This window comes from Acanthisitta chloris, unplaced genomic scaffold (assembly GCF_000695815.1).
Source record: "Acanthisitta chloris isolate BGI_N310 unplaced genomic scaffold, ASM69581v1 scaffold11831, whole genome shotgun sequence".
NCBI classification, from domain to species: domain Eukaryota; kingdom Metazoa; phylum Chordata; class Aves; order Passeriformes; family Acanthisittidae; genus Acanthisitta; species Acanthisitta chloris.
The window spans coordinates 58417-76380 of record NW_008655522.1 but is presented as its reverse complement, the minus strand read 5'-3'; the positions used below and the strand labels follow the sequence as shown (position 1 = coordinate 76380).

Genomic DNA, 17964 nt, shown 5'->3' with positions numbered 1-17964 from the left:
AAACCTGGTGTTTTTGCATGGAGACTTCAATAACAGGCATAAATATTACTGGTGAGGCAAGGAAAGCTGGGAGCTCCTGAACCCTACTGGAATTCATGCCAGTAAGCCTCAATAGTCTGTCAGTTGATTTACTTGAGTCCTTTCCTTGCTTTTTCCCAGTTCATGAATAATATCTGTATATGGATAATAAATAATCCAGTGAGTGATAGCTAGAGCAATGTATGTTGCCTGTTGTGCCCCTTCGCCTCCTGTTGCACTATCCAGTGATTGTTTTCTTGGCTCACATGCTCTCAAACCAAACAGAAATTTTGCACAGCATAGCATAATTCCTCCTTTATGTACTTTTCACCTAGCTCTTCCTCTGCTGAGGGAAAATAAATCAACATCCATCTCCTGTATCCATGCTATGAAGCTTGCAATAAGAGGACAACCTAATTGTACTTGTTGCTGGGCCAGTGTTTGGGCTTCTGCTTTCCTCCCACAGCAGCCATCATTAATGCCAATTGATGTGTATCTTTCCCTGTTGCTAGGAGATATGTACCTTAAAAAGGCAGCTTCTATTGCTGTTCAGGGATTCTCACAAATCTTGTTTGCTCTTGGTTCACATGATGTGCAGTGAGGTTTGCAGGACCAGAAACACAACTCATAGTTCAGGGCATTTCCTTCTGCTGTTCATTTGACTGTAAATCACTTAAAGATCCCAGTTTTCCTGACTGAAAAATGATGGCCTGTTCTGGTGGCAGGCAGTGACAAGACATCTACTTCATAGCCTGGATCTTGGACTTTCCACACACACGATTTGTTGACCAGTGTCCTTCAGCATGGACTTGGCTGCTGTACCCAAGTGTTATACTGCAAAACTGGTCTTTCACTAGTGTTTGTTAGGTAAAGTGTTTTTGGAGGCACAGAGAGAAGCCCAAGGGTTGGTTTAGGACTCTTTCTTTCAAAGGGTACAATCTCATTTTTCAAAAATCTGTATAGATTTCCCTATCTTTTTGATATTTCAAGTATCAGTGAGCAGATAGATATTCTCAGGACTATGGTCTAACTCCTTTGGATTGAACTAGATTCACCAGCCACAAGCTGAAGAGTGTTGTGTTTCAAGTAGCCTCATTCACTTTGTAGAGGAATGGCAACTCAGGCTGTGTCCCAACTATGAATTTATCTGATCAATTGGATTAGGTTTTTTTTCCAGGTTCCTCTAAAGATATGTGGGATATAAGGATATCTAGTTACTGGTTATTCAGCAAAAAAACTAAGACAAAAGACAGTAGAAGTAATAAATTAAACTCTCAATACCCAATCCTTAAGGAAGAAGAGATAACAAGACAATAAAAAAGACCAGAACTCTTAGATCACTGCTTGATAGGACTCTAGAGGAACCACTCAATGCCTTAAGAAAGCTCAGCCATAGCTCTGTATCTGGCATCATGGATCTCATGGGAAAGAGCAAAACAATGGGATACTTGAGAGGGCTCCTAGGATCATATAAGACTGATTATGGGATGTTTGAAGGGATATGGGAGAGGGCTAAACTTGTTTCGGGATATTCAGGGGAGTGCCAAAGACAGTCCAAGAGAGGGACCAAGACAGATGGGGAGAGAACAAGCAGGGGAAGATGAAGAAAAGGAGGAGTGAAAGAGGTTAGCTGCATGCAGTCAAGCTGCTGTCGGTAATTTTAGTCAGGCTGTACCTTCTGCCTGATCATCAGTGCGTCTCATCTTCTTGTTAAACTCAATAATGGAGTGTTTTCCTATATGAGTGTGCATGGACACTGTGGGCTTGTGTATGTGTATGATGTGCCAGCAAATTTCAAGCCAGGCTAGCTGGTGACTAGAGTGGTCAGATAGCAGCAACTGGAGATAGAGACCGAGAGTTGAAGGGACTTGCAGGTCTGAGGGCTAGGAACTGGGAAAATACTGTCTGGATATGAGCTATTGAACAGACTGAACATTGAACAGCTGCTGCTGAAAGGATCATTTGTGTTTGTGATTCTAATATCAATTTAAAGCTGGACTAGCTGGTGAACAGGAGAAGAGGTGTAGGAACCAGCTACCAGAGAGACAGATCATAGATCAGAACAGTGAAGGAACCAAAGGTGTGAGAGCCAGTTGCTGGGGAGACCACAGGTCTGGAACAGCTATTGGAGGGACCTGTTTGCATGAGCTTGTGTGAAAGATCTGCTAGCAAGCTCCCAGTTTGATTAGCCTGTGAGCGAGAAGAGGATCAGCCTGTTTGTATCTTTATGTCTGTCTTGTTGGTGTGTATGTGGAGACTGTAAAAGTGCTGCTGGCTTCTCTGTTGTTAATCAGCTGTGGCTGTGTAGTGTGTATATGTATGCACGGTGTGTTTTTTTGGGATGCTTAGCCCCACCACTGGCCAGACAAGGTGTCAAGGTAATGCAGTATCTGAGGGCCAGAAGAAAGAATCTCTTAGGTCCTGTAGTCCACCAGATTTGGTTTCTGTGTAACTGATGCAAATCCAGCTTCTCTTCAAAGCTTGCTGAAATCTTAGTTTTGGAGGAAACCTAAGCACACAATATTCCACTTAGAAGGAAATTGTGTTCATAAGAAATATGAAATGGAAATATGGACTTAAAATGGACTAGCCCTTCTCTGTGTGTATCTGGTAGCTATAGCATGATTCAGGGACACCCACAGGGCAGATCCTGTAGGACATCAAGGAGGTCATTATCTCAGATACAAACCCCAAGATAATTACATTACAGTATGACTTTGGTTAGATGTTATTCCTCTGTGGGGATCCAAGTTTTATTTGTGGCAAATTCCTGACAAGTGTCCTTTCAGATTTATATTTAACATGATGCATAAACAACAGAAAAAGTGCTTTCTCAACATTTTACTTGGTTTTCTCTAGCTGCATATGACACAAAAGGTACCAATGGTTTTGATCCTGCTTCTGTTTGTTTTTCACATATAGGCTTTTTATTTGAATGATGCATCTTTATTCATATTATGTTTCTTTTAATTTTGCTTAAAATGCTTTCAGTTATATAGCCACTGTTCTGAAATTAGGTTTTACAACCAAGAGGACATAAAATGCACAGAAGTAAATAGAATTTATATTACACTGCCACTGAAGTAAACTGCTACAACAGTCACCACAATTATTGTTGCCTTATATGTCAAGGGTTTGTGCAGAATAAATGCATTATTCATAACATGAAGACAGCTTTGCATTTCGGTTCACATATGGTTCGTTTTCATGACCTTTAGTTTTGAAAACACATTGCAGCTTTTCCAAGTCTTTCAGGTTCTGTCTTCATAATTTCATTCCAATATTGACGTAACTGTTAGAATTCATATCCCTAAAAATACCAGAAAAATAAAACAAAATCTGTTATAATTAGGTGAGACGCTGGGAAAGGAATGAAAGGAATCAAACCGAATAAGAAAGAATTTTGGCTTCTGATGTATCAGTTGTCTTTCCTGGCCTGAAGTTCTATGTTATGCATGTGTCAGATGCAAGTCATGGGTAGCCAACTGAAACTTGGTTACAAGACAAATGGGCAGTTCCAGTGAAGCAGCAGTTATGAAAAGAAGTACTATGATTGAAGAACTGGTTTAAATTATTCTTAGTAATGGGCAGGAAATAGTTTTCCTACGGTGAAAAAAAATTCTGAATGTCAAAAAAAAGCTTAAATCTTAACTTGGAATGAAAAATCAAAATCTCAGACATTGTCTCAGTAAGACAATGTGAAAAAAAAATAAACTCAGATGAGAAAAAGACATTTTCAAAATGCTGCTATTCAGCTTGGAATTTTTTATTTTTGTTTCTTTTTTTCTCTATAATTTGCATAAAGTTAGGAAGTGGAAGAGTAATTTTTAGGTAATTTTGTAATTTCACAATGCTGAAATGGGATATTTTAATGATTCTGAACCTTTTTCACCGAAGCTATTACTTTTTAAAATGAAACCTGATCTAATACAGCATTAGAGCTAATCTTGTCATATGATCATTTTCAGCTTTGGCTACTTGGCATCTTCTCATTAGAAAAGACTTTGTAAAGAGGTTGTCTGGTCAATCTTTTGATGAGACTTTTGGATTTGATGAGCTGCAAATCTTTCCTTTGGAAAATTGAACTCATATTGAAATGCTTAGTAATATGCTTTGAGCAATTCTAGTTGTATTTGATCACTGGTAACCTATCATTTAATATGCATTTCAATATATGGTTTGAACACTTTTGTAGTATTACCTGATTCAGATTCCTGAACATTTTGAGGCAGATTGACAGCCAGTGACTTCCCAAATCTCTGTGGCAAATTTAGAAGTGATTGTCTGGAACCTTTAACAAGTGGAGATCTCACAAGCCTCTCTGATACCTTGGGAACATGCTTAGGTATGTTCTCTCCAAAAGCTCTTCCAAATCTCAGGGGCAAATTAGCAAATGGTTTAATGCTTCTTTCTTCTGGATAATTTCTTCCAAATCTAAGAGGTAAATTAGCAACTGAATTTGGCATCTTGTTTACTGTAAAAGGGTTCATTTTAATGATATTTTTTGATCCCCAGTCTTCCATTTCTTCAAAATTGAGGCTCCTCTTCTTTTCTTCCAAAATATTATCTTTAATCTAAAGAAAAATAATTTTAAAATGATAGTATCATTTTATGGGCATTACTCCTGCTACCAATCACACAAAGTGTTAATTTTGATATCTCTTTATAAAGCTGCTGGGTAACAATCTTTTTTTGGAATATGTTATACTTTTTAGCTGTATTTGCTAAACTCCATTGTAATGTGAGCTCCTTCATATGGATTACTTCATATATAGACATTGTGCTGTTTACCTTTTCAGAAGACTGACCACAAGAGCACATCTCTATATCAGTATCCACAACTGTTCACATGGTGTCAGTCAGAAATACTTCTGGGTCAGTACCTGTGCTATCTGTTAAGCATGGACAGCAGTTGTTGTCAGGTCCACTATTATCTAATATCACCACATTATCATCATCATCGTCGTATGCTAATATAACCACCTGAAGTTGTCTGGAGGGGAAGATGATGACTATATTTAGTAACTTGACATAGACCCAGACTCTTCCTCCTCTGCTCTGGATGAACAGGAGGATTGGCTGAGCTACCTGAAAGCATAGCTCATTTCTTTCTATGCATTGGGTGGATGCTTTGGGCCCAGTGTCCATCCAGGCCAACAGACTGGAAATGAATGAAAAGCCTTTGGTTCAAGTCCACATCATGCCTGTTCTGGCCTTGCAGCGTAGAAGCTGCCTGAGCTTTAAGTAGCTTTAGTCCTCCATTAGTATACAAGATGTATTCGGAGCTCCTTGGCTCCTAATTTTTGCTCAATCAGCATAAAATATACTTTCTGTGTCTGTGCTGGCATACAATGAAGAACTGAGCATAGTATATTACCTGCCTCATGATGTAAAGGGCAGCTGTTTCCTGAAAAATAGCTGTATCAACATGACCCGTCTTATAGAGCAGTGACCTTCCCTGGGCATATTGAAAATCAATTTTGTGACAAAAATAAGTTCCAAGCCTTAAGCCTTAAGCCTTTTGCCTTAAGCAAATATGCTCAAATATGGTTTCAAACTTCAGTTAAAGACACAAATGCTACTAATCGTAATTTCAGTTCCTTGTCCCTATTTGGTAACTTCCCTGTGAGCTTCTCCAGTTACTGGGAGAGAAAGGAAATGAGCCATTCAACTTCATACTCCATGACTAAAATATTAAATAAACTATCCCTCTGATTGCACTTGCACACCCCTTCTGAAAGTATATAAAAGACAATGAGATGTAGAGCAGAGGATTTCACGAGCATAATTAGAGTTGTATTTGGGTTTGAAGGGTTTTTATTACACCAGTGATGATAAGTCAAAAAGAGAGGTTGGTTCTCATTTCCCAGGGAGTATTTGCAGGGCAGACATGAAAAATAGTACAGATGAATTGTGCAAATTTCATTTGGCATCTATTGAGACATAATAAATGTTCAACCCTGCAAAGAAATGTTTATAGTCAATTTCCAGAGTAAAATTTTAAGACCATTAACTGTATTAGATTTAAAATGTTCTCTGTTTATCATTATTCCTTGAGTAGTACAAGCATGATTTTATTAATGTTGGATTAATAATCTATCTGTTAGATTATGTGCATAAAATGCCTGACAGGAATGTTAATTGGGGCCCCACTGTATAAGTAAGAAACATTTCAGAAAGAGTCTCAGCCTAATCGCAAAGTTGCATTGCAAGAGAACTGAAACATGGATTGATTTACACAGTATGTGTATCTGAGCAAATGAATTACCTAAAAATTCTTTCAACAAGCTTTTTTCATACTGCTAGTGCTGTAGTGCTGAATGCTGTGCATGAGGCATGATGTTGCCGAAACATTCAATGTGCTCAGGATCTCACCCACGGTTTACCTACATAATGTCATAATAATACAGGTCTTACCTCATAGTATTTATCATCATCGTCTTCTCCGCTCTGCAGGCTGATCTTCATCGGTTCATTTTGGCACATACTATTCGATATTAGGACAATTGTAGCTAAAGCAAACAGAGTAAACTTCTTGGTTGAAATGACTTTCATTTTTCTCAAGCTAAGCTTTGTTAGGGAGCTCTGAATCTGTACAGAAAAGAAAACTGCCATCTTTTTATATGATCAGAAAACAAAAAGATTTTTTTCGTTATGACATCAGTCTCTAAAGCTCCAATTCTTAATATTAATTAGGGAAGTAATTTGAATATATTTAAAGAATGCTGGGAATTTCTTTTGTAAAGCTTTTTAAACAACACAGATTCTTGTTAGGGGCACGCTGACTTTCCAAATATTTTCTTCTGCAAAGTATGTCTTAATTAGCAAATTTTGAGAGCCACAGCAATAGGGACTTAGAACAGCCACAATGCTCCACCACCAGTAGACAAAATCACCTGGTTTTCTTTCTTTTGTATTGTTGTCCTCAGGACTATGCAAGGAAGCTTTTTCTGTGTAAGTATTCTTCTGCTTAAAAGATCCTTTTGGACCATATAATGCTTGTTTACGCTTATGTACAACTCAGGACATTTGGCCCATTGAAATCAAGTACTGTCTTTTGAAATTGTTGATAGGGTCATAAGGGATGTTATGCATCAATGTGATCTACTGACGCACATAGTGACTATGCTCTAAATTGGGCATGTTAATTTGCATTCGGAGTGAATTGGGTACATGCTTTTAAAACCCTGCCCATCCATTAACTTTTCAGAAATTTCAAAGGTTGCTTCACATCTATATTCTTAAGGCCACATTTCCAACAGTGGTTTTTAAAAAAGCATCTGCTACTTTGCTGCATGTGGTGAAAGCTCACGGCTGCCCGTGCATGTTCTGTCCAGAAGAAGATTCAGGATTCACATTAAATGTACCCTTAAAGTGCATCTTGAATTGGTTGCTAGCCAGGCTAACATTTTAAAAAAAGAAAAAAGAGCATATTGTGTTGTTCTTCCATTTGTTATTTTTAAATTCTTGAACTGATTTAAGTTAATACTTAAAATCAGCTGCATGTGGAGGAAACATGATTACTCATGGTAAGTACTCACACTGGAAACTGAACACAAGACATGTTATTTTGCAATTCTACACCAGGCCTGTAAAATGTCTGTTCCATCACTGCACCAATGCTGTCCCAAGAGAATGTGCTTTATGCTGTGGGCAGCATGGTTAGTATGGACTGTTTCTGTGTTGACCATATGTTGCTATGTTTGTTGCACTATGAAGCTGTAGGATTTGCAAATACATCATTGCAAGTACATATATGCCCTCTACAACTACCTGAAAGGAGGTTGTCATCAGGTTGGTCTCTTCTCCCAGACAACCAGCAGTAGGACAAGAGGGCACAGACTCAAGCTCTGCCAGGGGAGGTTTAGGTTGGATATTAGAAGAGATTTTTTACAGAGAGAGTAATCAGACATTGGAATGGGCTGCCCAGGGAGGTGATGGATTCACCATCCCTGGAGGTTTTCAAGATGAGTCTGGATGTGGCATTTAGTGCCATGGTCTAGTGATGACGGTAGGGTTGGACTCGATGATCTTTGAGGTCTCTTCCAATCTGGTTGATTCTATGATTCTATGATTTTAGAATTTTAGAATTAAGTTGACTGGTTTTATAGGTTTGAAATTGTGGCATGTGTGGTGTAATTTCTGCCTTAGGTTCCCTGAAACTGAGATCCTGAAAGCCATAAGTAGCCTTCAGAGGAAATCCCATTGTGGATTTCACCTGGAAGTGAAAAGGGAACAGTTGCCCAGGCTGCAAGTGCATATTGCTGGTTCATGGGATGTAAATAAGCACAATTCTGTGTAGTCTCAGTGGGCAGTGCTTCATCTTTGCATTTTCTGAGACTGTTCTACAGGACGTTTTAGAGTGGAATGTGGTAGGGAGGGAGGGAAAAGATACTGTATCAGTAATGATTTGTGAAGAGAGGATGTATGTGCATACAAAGAAAGAAAGCATGATGATGCACTTGTCCTCAGAGTGCCTTGGTATGAACCCTCCTCTCAGAGTAGGTGACTTTTTTTTTTTTTTTTTTTTTTTTTTTTAGCTACTGTTCTTGGCAGGGAAATGGAGTTCTGGGGATATCAAAATTTTAGTGTTTGCAAATCTGAGCACAGGTAATAAAATGAAGATGTCAATGGAGAAGATCTCTAGAAGGAGCCCATGTCCTCTTAGTGCTCTGGCATGTCAGGGGCAGCAATAGTTGCTTTTCACTGAGGGCTGAATTCAGGTACCCAGCTCTCTGGAGCCTCATGTGCGGGGGCTTCCATCTGTGGGAACATATGGATTTTCCAAGTTTGCTTTCTTAATGGTAACAATAAAGACAACAATGAATGCAATTCATGCTCTAATATCTACCTAACGTGGTCATTTACCATTGGACTTTCTTTTTACCTAGCTGCTGGTTTATGGGCCTCTCTTGATCAATGGTCTTTCAGTTAACTGTGTGAAGATATTTGCTTTCTAAATTAAATGGAATTGGCAAGATACATTGTTTGGCACAAATACAAATTCCGTTTTTCCTAGAAAGGATAGGAAAATGTATTGCTATTGTCTAAGTCACATCAGGGTTTCTTGACATCCAGCTAGTCTCCTATGTATGTTGATTTTCTAAACAACATTAAGTGAAGTTTTCAGGTGTTTTGCATGCCATGCAGTTAGGGAGTTGTATGTCCCTGTACTTTCTGATGAATTGATTTGCCTTTAACAGCTCTACAGCAGAAACTCCTTGGAAATTTCAAGTCAAGCAGTTATGATGATTGTTCATTAAATTTCCTGAGGAAGGATTTGTCAGGTCCTAGTGCTCAAGTACCAGAATGGATAACATGAGGATTCTTCATCAATGTCACTGCAAATTCTGCTGTGTTTAGGCCATCTTCAGTAGCTGCATAAGCTGGGCCAGCTGACTTCCAACTAATGCAACTGAGGCATCCTGGCATGATCCATTAAAATTATTTATTTGTAGAGGGAAGACACATTTGTTGGTGCAACAAGCAGCATTGGAGAAGAGTGCTGTTTTTTCTTGAATTTTTCCAGCTTGATCCACAAAGGGTCTGATTAAGGTCTGTGGAGGGGAGAGGGCTCTGAGTATTGCTGAAAACAATTTTTTGAGTTCTTAGTCCCTGGTCCTACACTTATTTTGTCTTGCTCTCTTACATCAATCGTCAGCCAAGCTATTCAGAGGACTTGACCATAACTGGATTTCTGTTTTGAAAGTTCCTCTGTTAAATAGGAATGAGCCCTGCCATCGACATGTGAAACAAGCCTCACAGGCATGGCCAATTTTCAGACTTTTTCCACAGGTGCATACTACAAACTAGGACAAGGTAGTGCTTCCTTCTTTTTTTTTTCTCTTCTTTTAATGTAGGTAGGCACATTTGGCACATTTGACTCTTCATTACTGTAGGTAGACACATTTTGGCACATAGATAGGAGCATTTTTGCTTAGTCGTACAACAGTAATGTGGATCTGATCTATGACAAATTGATGGATAACTACTTTAAAAATTTGACATTAAAGTATAATTAGTAGTGATGGCAAAAGTAGCTCAATTTCATAAGCCACTCCATGCACAGTTATTTGATTCCGGTGAAAGAACAAGTTTTAATATTGCTCTTTCTTTATATAAGAATATACTGATAAATCCTTATCCATTATTAACAACATATTGTGTGAAAATTGCATGTTATATGACTCATGCCACCAATAAGCATCTGTGCATTTCCATAATGATAAATCATTCATAATATATTCATTTTTCCATTATGTATTATATGACCTATCTTATGGCTCATTTTGAAGTAAGAAGATTTTAAAATGTTGGGTTTTTTAAATTGGCAAACAATTCTGTTCATTTTTCACTCATTCCTGTGGCATGCAGTGGGTTGTGCTGTCTTTGCTGTTGTGCTTCTGTTCTGGTGCACCATGCAAGATGTATTTGCCCAGAAGATATATAACTAAGCAGATCGACATACCTCCAGTCCATTCAGTATCCTGAGACTGTACACAGATGTAGACCTGGTGTCCCTCTCATACTGATAATAAATATTTCAGTGATCAGGGGAACCAGTGAAACTTGGTTTCCCATGACGTTGTGACTGAAGATTAAGCGACAGTGTGTGTTCTCTGAGGTCCAGTAAGGATTAACCTAACTGTAGATCTCTGCGTGAGCAGTGCGTCTATCCTCTCTTGCTATGCCTGTTATTTCAACAAGACTTCTCCCTGCCAAATTCAACTGAACTTGGCTCCTAGACTTGAAAGTTATCAAGGGTGACTGACAGACAGACACTTAAGCACAGAGAAACAGATTTGCCTCATTTCATTAGGAAACCAATACTAAATCAGGAATGACTCTACTGAAATACCACAAGTATAAAGCATCAACATCTGTACAATTCCTGTGGGCACAGTGATAATTTCTGTCTTTATTAATGAGGCATTAGCTCAGCTTTTGGGATTTTGCAGACAAATAGGGGAATTTACTATGAAAGGCCCCTTTTTTGTGTACTATAATTTGGTATGGAAAATTAACCCTTACGAAACGTCCCTGTCTGATTTGCAAAATCACACATTCAGTTTAAACCAGATTTTCATCTATGTGTAGCTCTGAGCTTTGCTGTTAGCTGGGTAGTAGTAAACAAAGGACAAATGCATACAAATGTCAAGGTACAAATAATTTTATTTTAAGGTTAACACTTATGAATCAGTCACCAGTATTAGAAGTTATTTTCCCCCTTGATTAGCTGAATCCAAGATATAAATATGTAACTTAACATTTTAATTTTTTTAATTATTCTTTTTCCTTGAGCTTTTAGAGCAGCAGAAAAGCAAGAGAGACAGAAAACAATAAGAGGCTTGAGTTATTATGGTAACAGGCTGAAAACAACTTTGTCTTCCTGGTAAATAAGGTGTGAACAATAATTCCCGATTAGACAGGTTCTTCAATTATACATTTGTGTTCATAATAAAATAAACATGTTTTCAATAACATTTGGGATGTAAATACATTCTTCTTCTTTACTAACTACTCTGCAGAGTGTAATACTGTACTTACCAATCTACTACGATGTGTAGCAGCTCTTGCCCATTCTTGTCTATTAAAAATTAAACCTTTTTACCATACATTATTAAAAGTGCTTTGGTTGGCTGCAAATCAAGAAAGACTTCATAAAGTCTTATGAGAAAGAGAAATCTGATTGAATCTAGAGTCCACAGACAGCGATGGAGAGTGCATGAAAAAAAAAAACCAACATTAAATTATGTTTTAAAAACTCCTTCAGGACTTTAAAAAATCATTAGTAGCTTTTATTCAAGTTAACTGTTAACCAAGGGACTCTTAATAGATTCATTTTTCCATGTTCTTCGCTTTTTCAGTTTGGAACCTGTGTTAGTTATAGATACAAATACCTTCATTCCTTGTTCTCCCCTTTTTCAGAATGTTTTTTTTTCTAGAAATATTGTGCTCATTTAATAGTTCCCCTGTGCCTTGTACATAAACACTGAGGAGTTTGAAGATTACACTATATGTTAGCTGAATTGTGGGTTGCAGGGTCTGATTTTCACTTTAGGAAAAAATATAAGCAATTTAGGAGAGGAAAAAAATTAAAGGATAACACCTATATTTCTTGGAGGGTGATAAAGGCTGCAAGAATTTAACTGACAAAGCTGGAGAAGCAGGTCCAGCTTATTTGAAATGAAGCTGCTCTTTCTCTTTTCTTAATGCAGCTTTTAAACGAAAAAAAGGGAGAGAAAAATATGTTATTTTCATTCTTGCTGGTTTATTATATTGATGTTAGATGCTTTCCTGGAACGGGAAGTAGTATTTCGCTGGGGAGTCCTGGACTTTGCATGTGGTGGTAAAAGGAGCTGATGGTGTGATCACTTGAGCTTGAGCTAAGTGTTAGCCACAAGGTTTGTAGTATCTCTTTACGTTGTGGGAAAGTGAGAGGGAATGTGAAGCAGCACAGGCACCACCCTGGGACCATGGTTCATGACTGGGTGTTACTTTTGATGCTTGCAGAGAAATAATCATTCACAATCCTGGTTCTAAACGTTCCCAACCCTTCACTGTGAGCATAGGGAGAAGTGGGGTGAACTTCTGACTCATTTCAGGTATGCATCTTCCAGTGTCAGGGTCAGGGCTGTGGTTAGCTCTGACAAACCAGGTCACCAAGAGGCAGCCTGACACTCCTTGCCAGCTCCAGAGGTCTGCCAGCACCTTCCAGCTTCCGTTGATGTTGACCAAATAAGTTGGAGCCAGAAAAAGGCTTGACAGACTTCAGCTCTGCTGTCATCTCACCTGGGAAAGAAATGAGGACCTGCTGGGAAGCCAGGAAGCCATTCAACAAGTCTCCTGCCAGGACTACGTCCCAGGAAGAGGGTTGAGGGCTTCTCAGCTGGTGGAAGCAGGGCTTGGGAAGAGAGGTACCAACTTGATGGAAAACAGACAGTATTAACAGTGCAGACAGTTGTTTGATTATCGTGGATTTTGTGCAGCTTTCTTTGAAACATGGTCCTGGATATTCCAGGACAGCTTGGCTGCTTTAGGAATGAAAGTTTTATGGTGTTGTGAAAAAAAGGTCACTTTTCTCCACTACTTTCCCTCCTCGATTTATTTATATATCTGTAATTGTCTGTGCTTTCTTGTTCATCTGAAATATAAAGGACAGATTCTTGTGAAGGTCTGATCCCTATGGTGTGACCATCAAATCAGAAGGTTTCTAATGAGAAGACTAGGGGTGAGGTCCAAGGGGGTACTAGGATCCATGCATTGGCTGTTCTACGGCTTCTCTGTGATATCTCAGGGCAGTTGAATGAGGAAAGATCATGAAGAAATAAATAAGGGAGTAAAAAAAGCACTAAGATGACAAATCTATCACCTGAATACAGGATGAGATACACCATTTTCAACTGAAAGGATCTAGAGAACACCAATATTGCTCAAGTTTAATTGATGTGCTGATTTGATTTGAAACAACTGTGTGCAACCTCAGGGTTTTTTTTGAAAGAGAACATTTCAAAACTGTTGCACAGGGGTCCCTAATTTCTGAGTAAAGAGCATTTATTGACCCTTCTAGGAATTATCAGTGGTGTCCAGCATTTCTGGGATGGGCTGGAAATGGCCTGGAAGAGTCACTCTTAAATTCTGGATGTATTGGCTTGGGCATCAGGAACTTTTAGTAAGACACTGTTCCTCAAAATCCTTATCAAATGCCAAGTCAGTTCATTTGCTACTCAGTTCCTTTAACCTCGCACTAATTCCCTAAAGAGACAAAATCAAGGAGTTTCAGTCCTCATAGCAAAGGAGCTCTGGTGTCAGTTGCTGCATTGCAAGGGAGCAATGAGAGCTGTGTGGGGTGCTGGTGCAGTAACAGCATAAGAGGCAAAAAGCACAGGAGGAGCAGAGCAAACCTGGACGATCCATGCAGGACATTGATCCAAAGCTTAGTTCCTTGCTCTTGAGTGTAAGAACTAAGTAAATTTTGAGTTATAGGGCTATAACTCCATTGCTGCATTGTGGTGACTGTATAAGGCCACTTGAGCTCTGCTCTTATAGTTTATGATTTCACCACAATCCCTGGTGGATTTACAGCCCTGTAATTTTTTACAGTAGTGAGCTGTTTATTTTTCTGTTTACAACAGTACATCACTGGAGAAATTGATAACTCACCTAGTTCTATCATATAGTTCCTTATACACTTGCATTTGTTTCTGTAGAAAAAAAGTAAAATTAGGAGCAGGCTGACAGAGGCTGGGGGCTGAGGAGGGAAGCTCCTTTTATGTCTTTGTCTCTTTAAAGACTGTTTAATTTAGAAACTATTTGTCTAGATGCAGGAGAGAATAATGACTACCAATTTCACATCTCTCTATGACAAACAGCTGCAAGACTCCTACTTTCGCATATTTTCCGTTCTCTTTCTTGCCCCCCTGCTGTATATTAATTTCTCAATTAAAGTTCATCTCACCAGCCTCTCACACAGGATGTCACTGTAATAGAAAGCCGAGGGGAGGTCAGTGTGGAACACCACAGGAAGATGCCAGAACTGAGCAAGAGGCAGGTCTTGGGCTTGATCCCACCCTAACATGGTGCCATGGATTTTGTTTCAGAACAGATGGACGTAACTGTTAATTTGATTAGTTGTAAGTGTGGCAGGGAGGTAATCACAGCAAAAGGGGATGAGTACAGTAGGTAGCTAATTTAAGTGTCATATGCTAGTCTGCTGTAGCATCACAGCCGTGTTCTTCTCCATGGGTAACTGTGCCAATTACTTAGTGTGAGTAAATAAATATAAGCATCTAACAGTCAGCTCAGTTGGCCAATCTACCCATTGTACCCTGAGCACTGAGAGTGAAGGCATCACAAACCTGGCAACAGTGATGGAGTGCTGCTTAGGAGAGTTAAGTGTTTGAATAGAGAGTTAGGGGATACCCAGAAGCTTTTGATTATGATGGAATTAGCTGACCTTGGCATTTAGAAAAACACAGAGTCTCTACTAACATCTTTCAGTACAACTTCCAGTGATATTACTGCAGGTCAGAAAAAGCATGTCTGTGGCCAAGAGGAACAGAACCCCTATCTTCATGTGCAGACTGATGAGTGTATAATAGACATGTCTGCAGGATTATGATTTTAGATGAACACAAATTATTGGAAGGGGGTTTTGTCATGAATACTGAATTATCTCCAATTCTAATCTAGAAAATTGCTGTTGTAGAGTCATAGGATCAGTTACATGTGGGAATTTTTTGTTTCTTTTTTGTAAAAAACAAGGTTCTGGATGTGACACATGATAAACATTATGTGTTATTCTTGAGTCTGGGATGTGAAGAAATAATATTTTAAAAAATCTATCTTGATATCTGCTTTGCCAAGACTTCTAAAACTGGACATTTGCTTAGGGGAAAAGCCCGCACATGCCTCTCCTTGGCACTAAACCTACTGATTTAGATACTAAGTTAGTATTTTCAGGGTGTATTTTTAATTAAACTGTAGCTAAAACCCGAAAATGCCTAGGTGTTGCCGGCGGATTTTAGCTGGTGCCCTCCTAAGCGCTGGTCAATGCAGTATGTATTGCAATTTCCCACGAGGCATTTTTAGTCAGATTTTTGTCCACTCCATCCTAGATACTGCCTAGAGCAGCTCAGAATTTTCGATATTTTACTTTATATGTAGACCTTAATTATTATTATACAGATTGGTTATCATTTTTTCCTTTGAGCGTTCACTGCTTGTGCAGATAAAGGGGAAGAGAGCAGCCACGCCAAAGCAGCAGTCTCTCCGTTTAACCACATGGGGGCATGAGATAGTTATTTAAGAGAGCTTCTTAGGCATATGTTTGGGAAATATATGAGGATAGAAAGCTTTGATGTTAAACTGAGATCAGAATTGTCACTTGCTTTTTTCGATCTTTGCTTGAAATCAAAAATACTTAGCAAACAATTCTTGCAAATTACATTATCTTAAAATATAGTAGCAAACAAAAATACAGCGTGGGCAGGAAAGGATATCAAAATAGATTTCAAATATCCCCATTAGTTAACCTAGCCTCTAAATATATTTATATGATGCTCTTTTGGTGCCTCTGTAAACAAACTCCGAAATCCTCCATGAAACCCTGCATGTCTGACTCAAATAACCTGAACTTTTAAGTTAAATGAGAAGGAGGCTGCTCTGAGGTATAGCAGCCCACATCTGGAGTGAATCCATTTCATTAATTGCCTAGATGACATTAATTTTTGTCATTCACTTGCAAGATGAGTAATATGCTCTATACATTACAACCCAGATCCAGCAAAGCACATAAAATCATAGTTAATGATGTTAAGTGCTTGAGTAGTTCTCTTTGAGCACATGCCTTAAGCTGAGTGTGTATTGAAGTGCATTCCAACACAGAGAAAGTGGCACAATCAAGCCTTTAATTAGTTTTAAAATGGAATTCAAAGTGCAGTGCAATTCCTTGCACTATACATTGAAAAAAATGCATGCTTTAAGACTCTCATGGGACATAGATGACTAAACCTATTTATCCACTTTGGTTTCCAAAGGGAATGAATGCTCATTGTTTTCTGCTGTTGTTTTCCCCTAAATGTATAAATTTATTTTGCTCAGTCAACTGGTTTGTTTACAGCAGAATATCTATATGGTTATTTCCAAGTCTGTTTTTTTATGGACTTTTTTATTTATAAGATAATTCTCACAAATTTTATTATTATTTAAAAGATTGGAGTATTTTTGCTTCTGCTCCTGTAATTTTAAATCAAAGCAAAAATGAGCAGCAGTAACATTGTATAAGAAAGTACTCACAGTACCTGAAAGCTTGTTTCTTTTCAAAATAAGTAAAATATCAGGATTTTGTACTGCACATTTCTGATCCAGATATTTAGTGCTCACACAGTTCAAAGGAGCTGTAAATCTAGATCTTGTATTTCAAGCCATTGTGTGCTTTCTATTCTGCAGTATTCAGCATGAGCCTTTGACATACTGATGTCTGTCTAAACAAGATTGCTGCACACAGGTGAATTCAATGTCCAAGAGGGAACACTGTCATCCTGTTCCTTTTACAGGGAAGAAGCTGATGAAAGGACCTCTGAATTCAATCTAAACTTCACCAAATCTTGGAGTACTATCTATGTGTATAAACCCATCTTTGTGGTAAATATCTTTCTACAGGGAGTGGTAGCAGGCAGAGAGAAAGCTATTTCTGAGCATAATGTAGTTGGTACAGCACAGCAGAACTTGTTCTTGAAGTAGCAGATGACAGCTGTTGGGTGCTTTTTCCTAAGCTACAAAACCTTCTCTGTCAATGCTTAGCCTTAGATCCATTCTGTTTGCTCCACCAGTTTAATCTTGACATTTTCCATTTTTAAGTGTTCCATGAAAGATTGCCTGAAAATCCTTCCCAAAAAACGCTAAATAGCTTGAGACTGCTGATCCACTTGTATAACAAAGAAGCTCACATGTCCCTTGACTGTGTTCTCACTCAGAGTTAAAACACAAACATAGGAGAGGAACTGCCACAACCAAAGGAGGAATCCATATTGCATCCTTACCCTGGCAAAATGCCCACTGACACTAACTGCAATTTCTGTCCCCAAAGCAGTCTGTAGTATGTTTGACTGAATTTCTTTTATGTTCCCTAATATGTCTGTTCCTTGCTAGCAATGAAGCACTTGCGTATATTAATCTCTAAAGCTATCAGCTCATCTCTATGCTCTCTAAAATGAATGAGGTAATGAACATGGTGTCAGATACTGTTTTCCAGTAAGTTTTTCTGATCCACTAATGCATCAAATATATTTGAATTTACTATTCACATAACTTTTTATGGAACACTATTAAGCCAATTTGGTTGATAACCACGGTAACCTTTTTAGTAAGTTACGGCACAGTGAGGTCACTATTCCTGGATGTGGTTTGCTGTATCATGTGCTGTGTGCTGATGCCATGACATCC

General features: G+C 38.5%; 1 protein-coding gene across 1 annotated transcript; it reads right to left on the bottom strand.

The window, feature by feature from the left end:
- Positions 1 to 2850: 2850 nt before the first annotated feature.
- On the bottom strand, positions 2851 to 6607 carry NPVF (neuropeptide VF precursor). Its single transcript, XM_009083945.1, has 3 exons — positions 6436 to 6607; positions 4220 to 4592; positions 2851 to 3328 (listed from the first exon to the last, which is right to left on the bottom strand). The coding sequence occupies exons 1-3, from the start codon at positions 6571 to 6573 to the stop codon at positions 3321 to 3323; spliced, it is 519 nt and encodes a 172-aa protein (XP_009082193.1). The 5' UTR covers positions 6574 to 6607; the 3' UTR covers positions 2851 to 3320.
- Positions 6608 to 17964: the final 11357 nt, after the last annotated feature.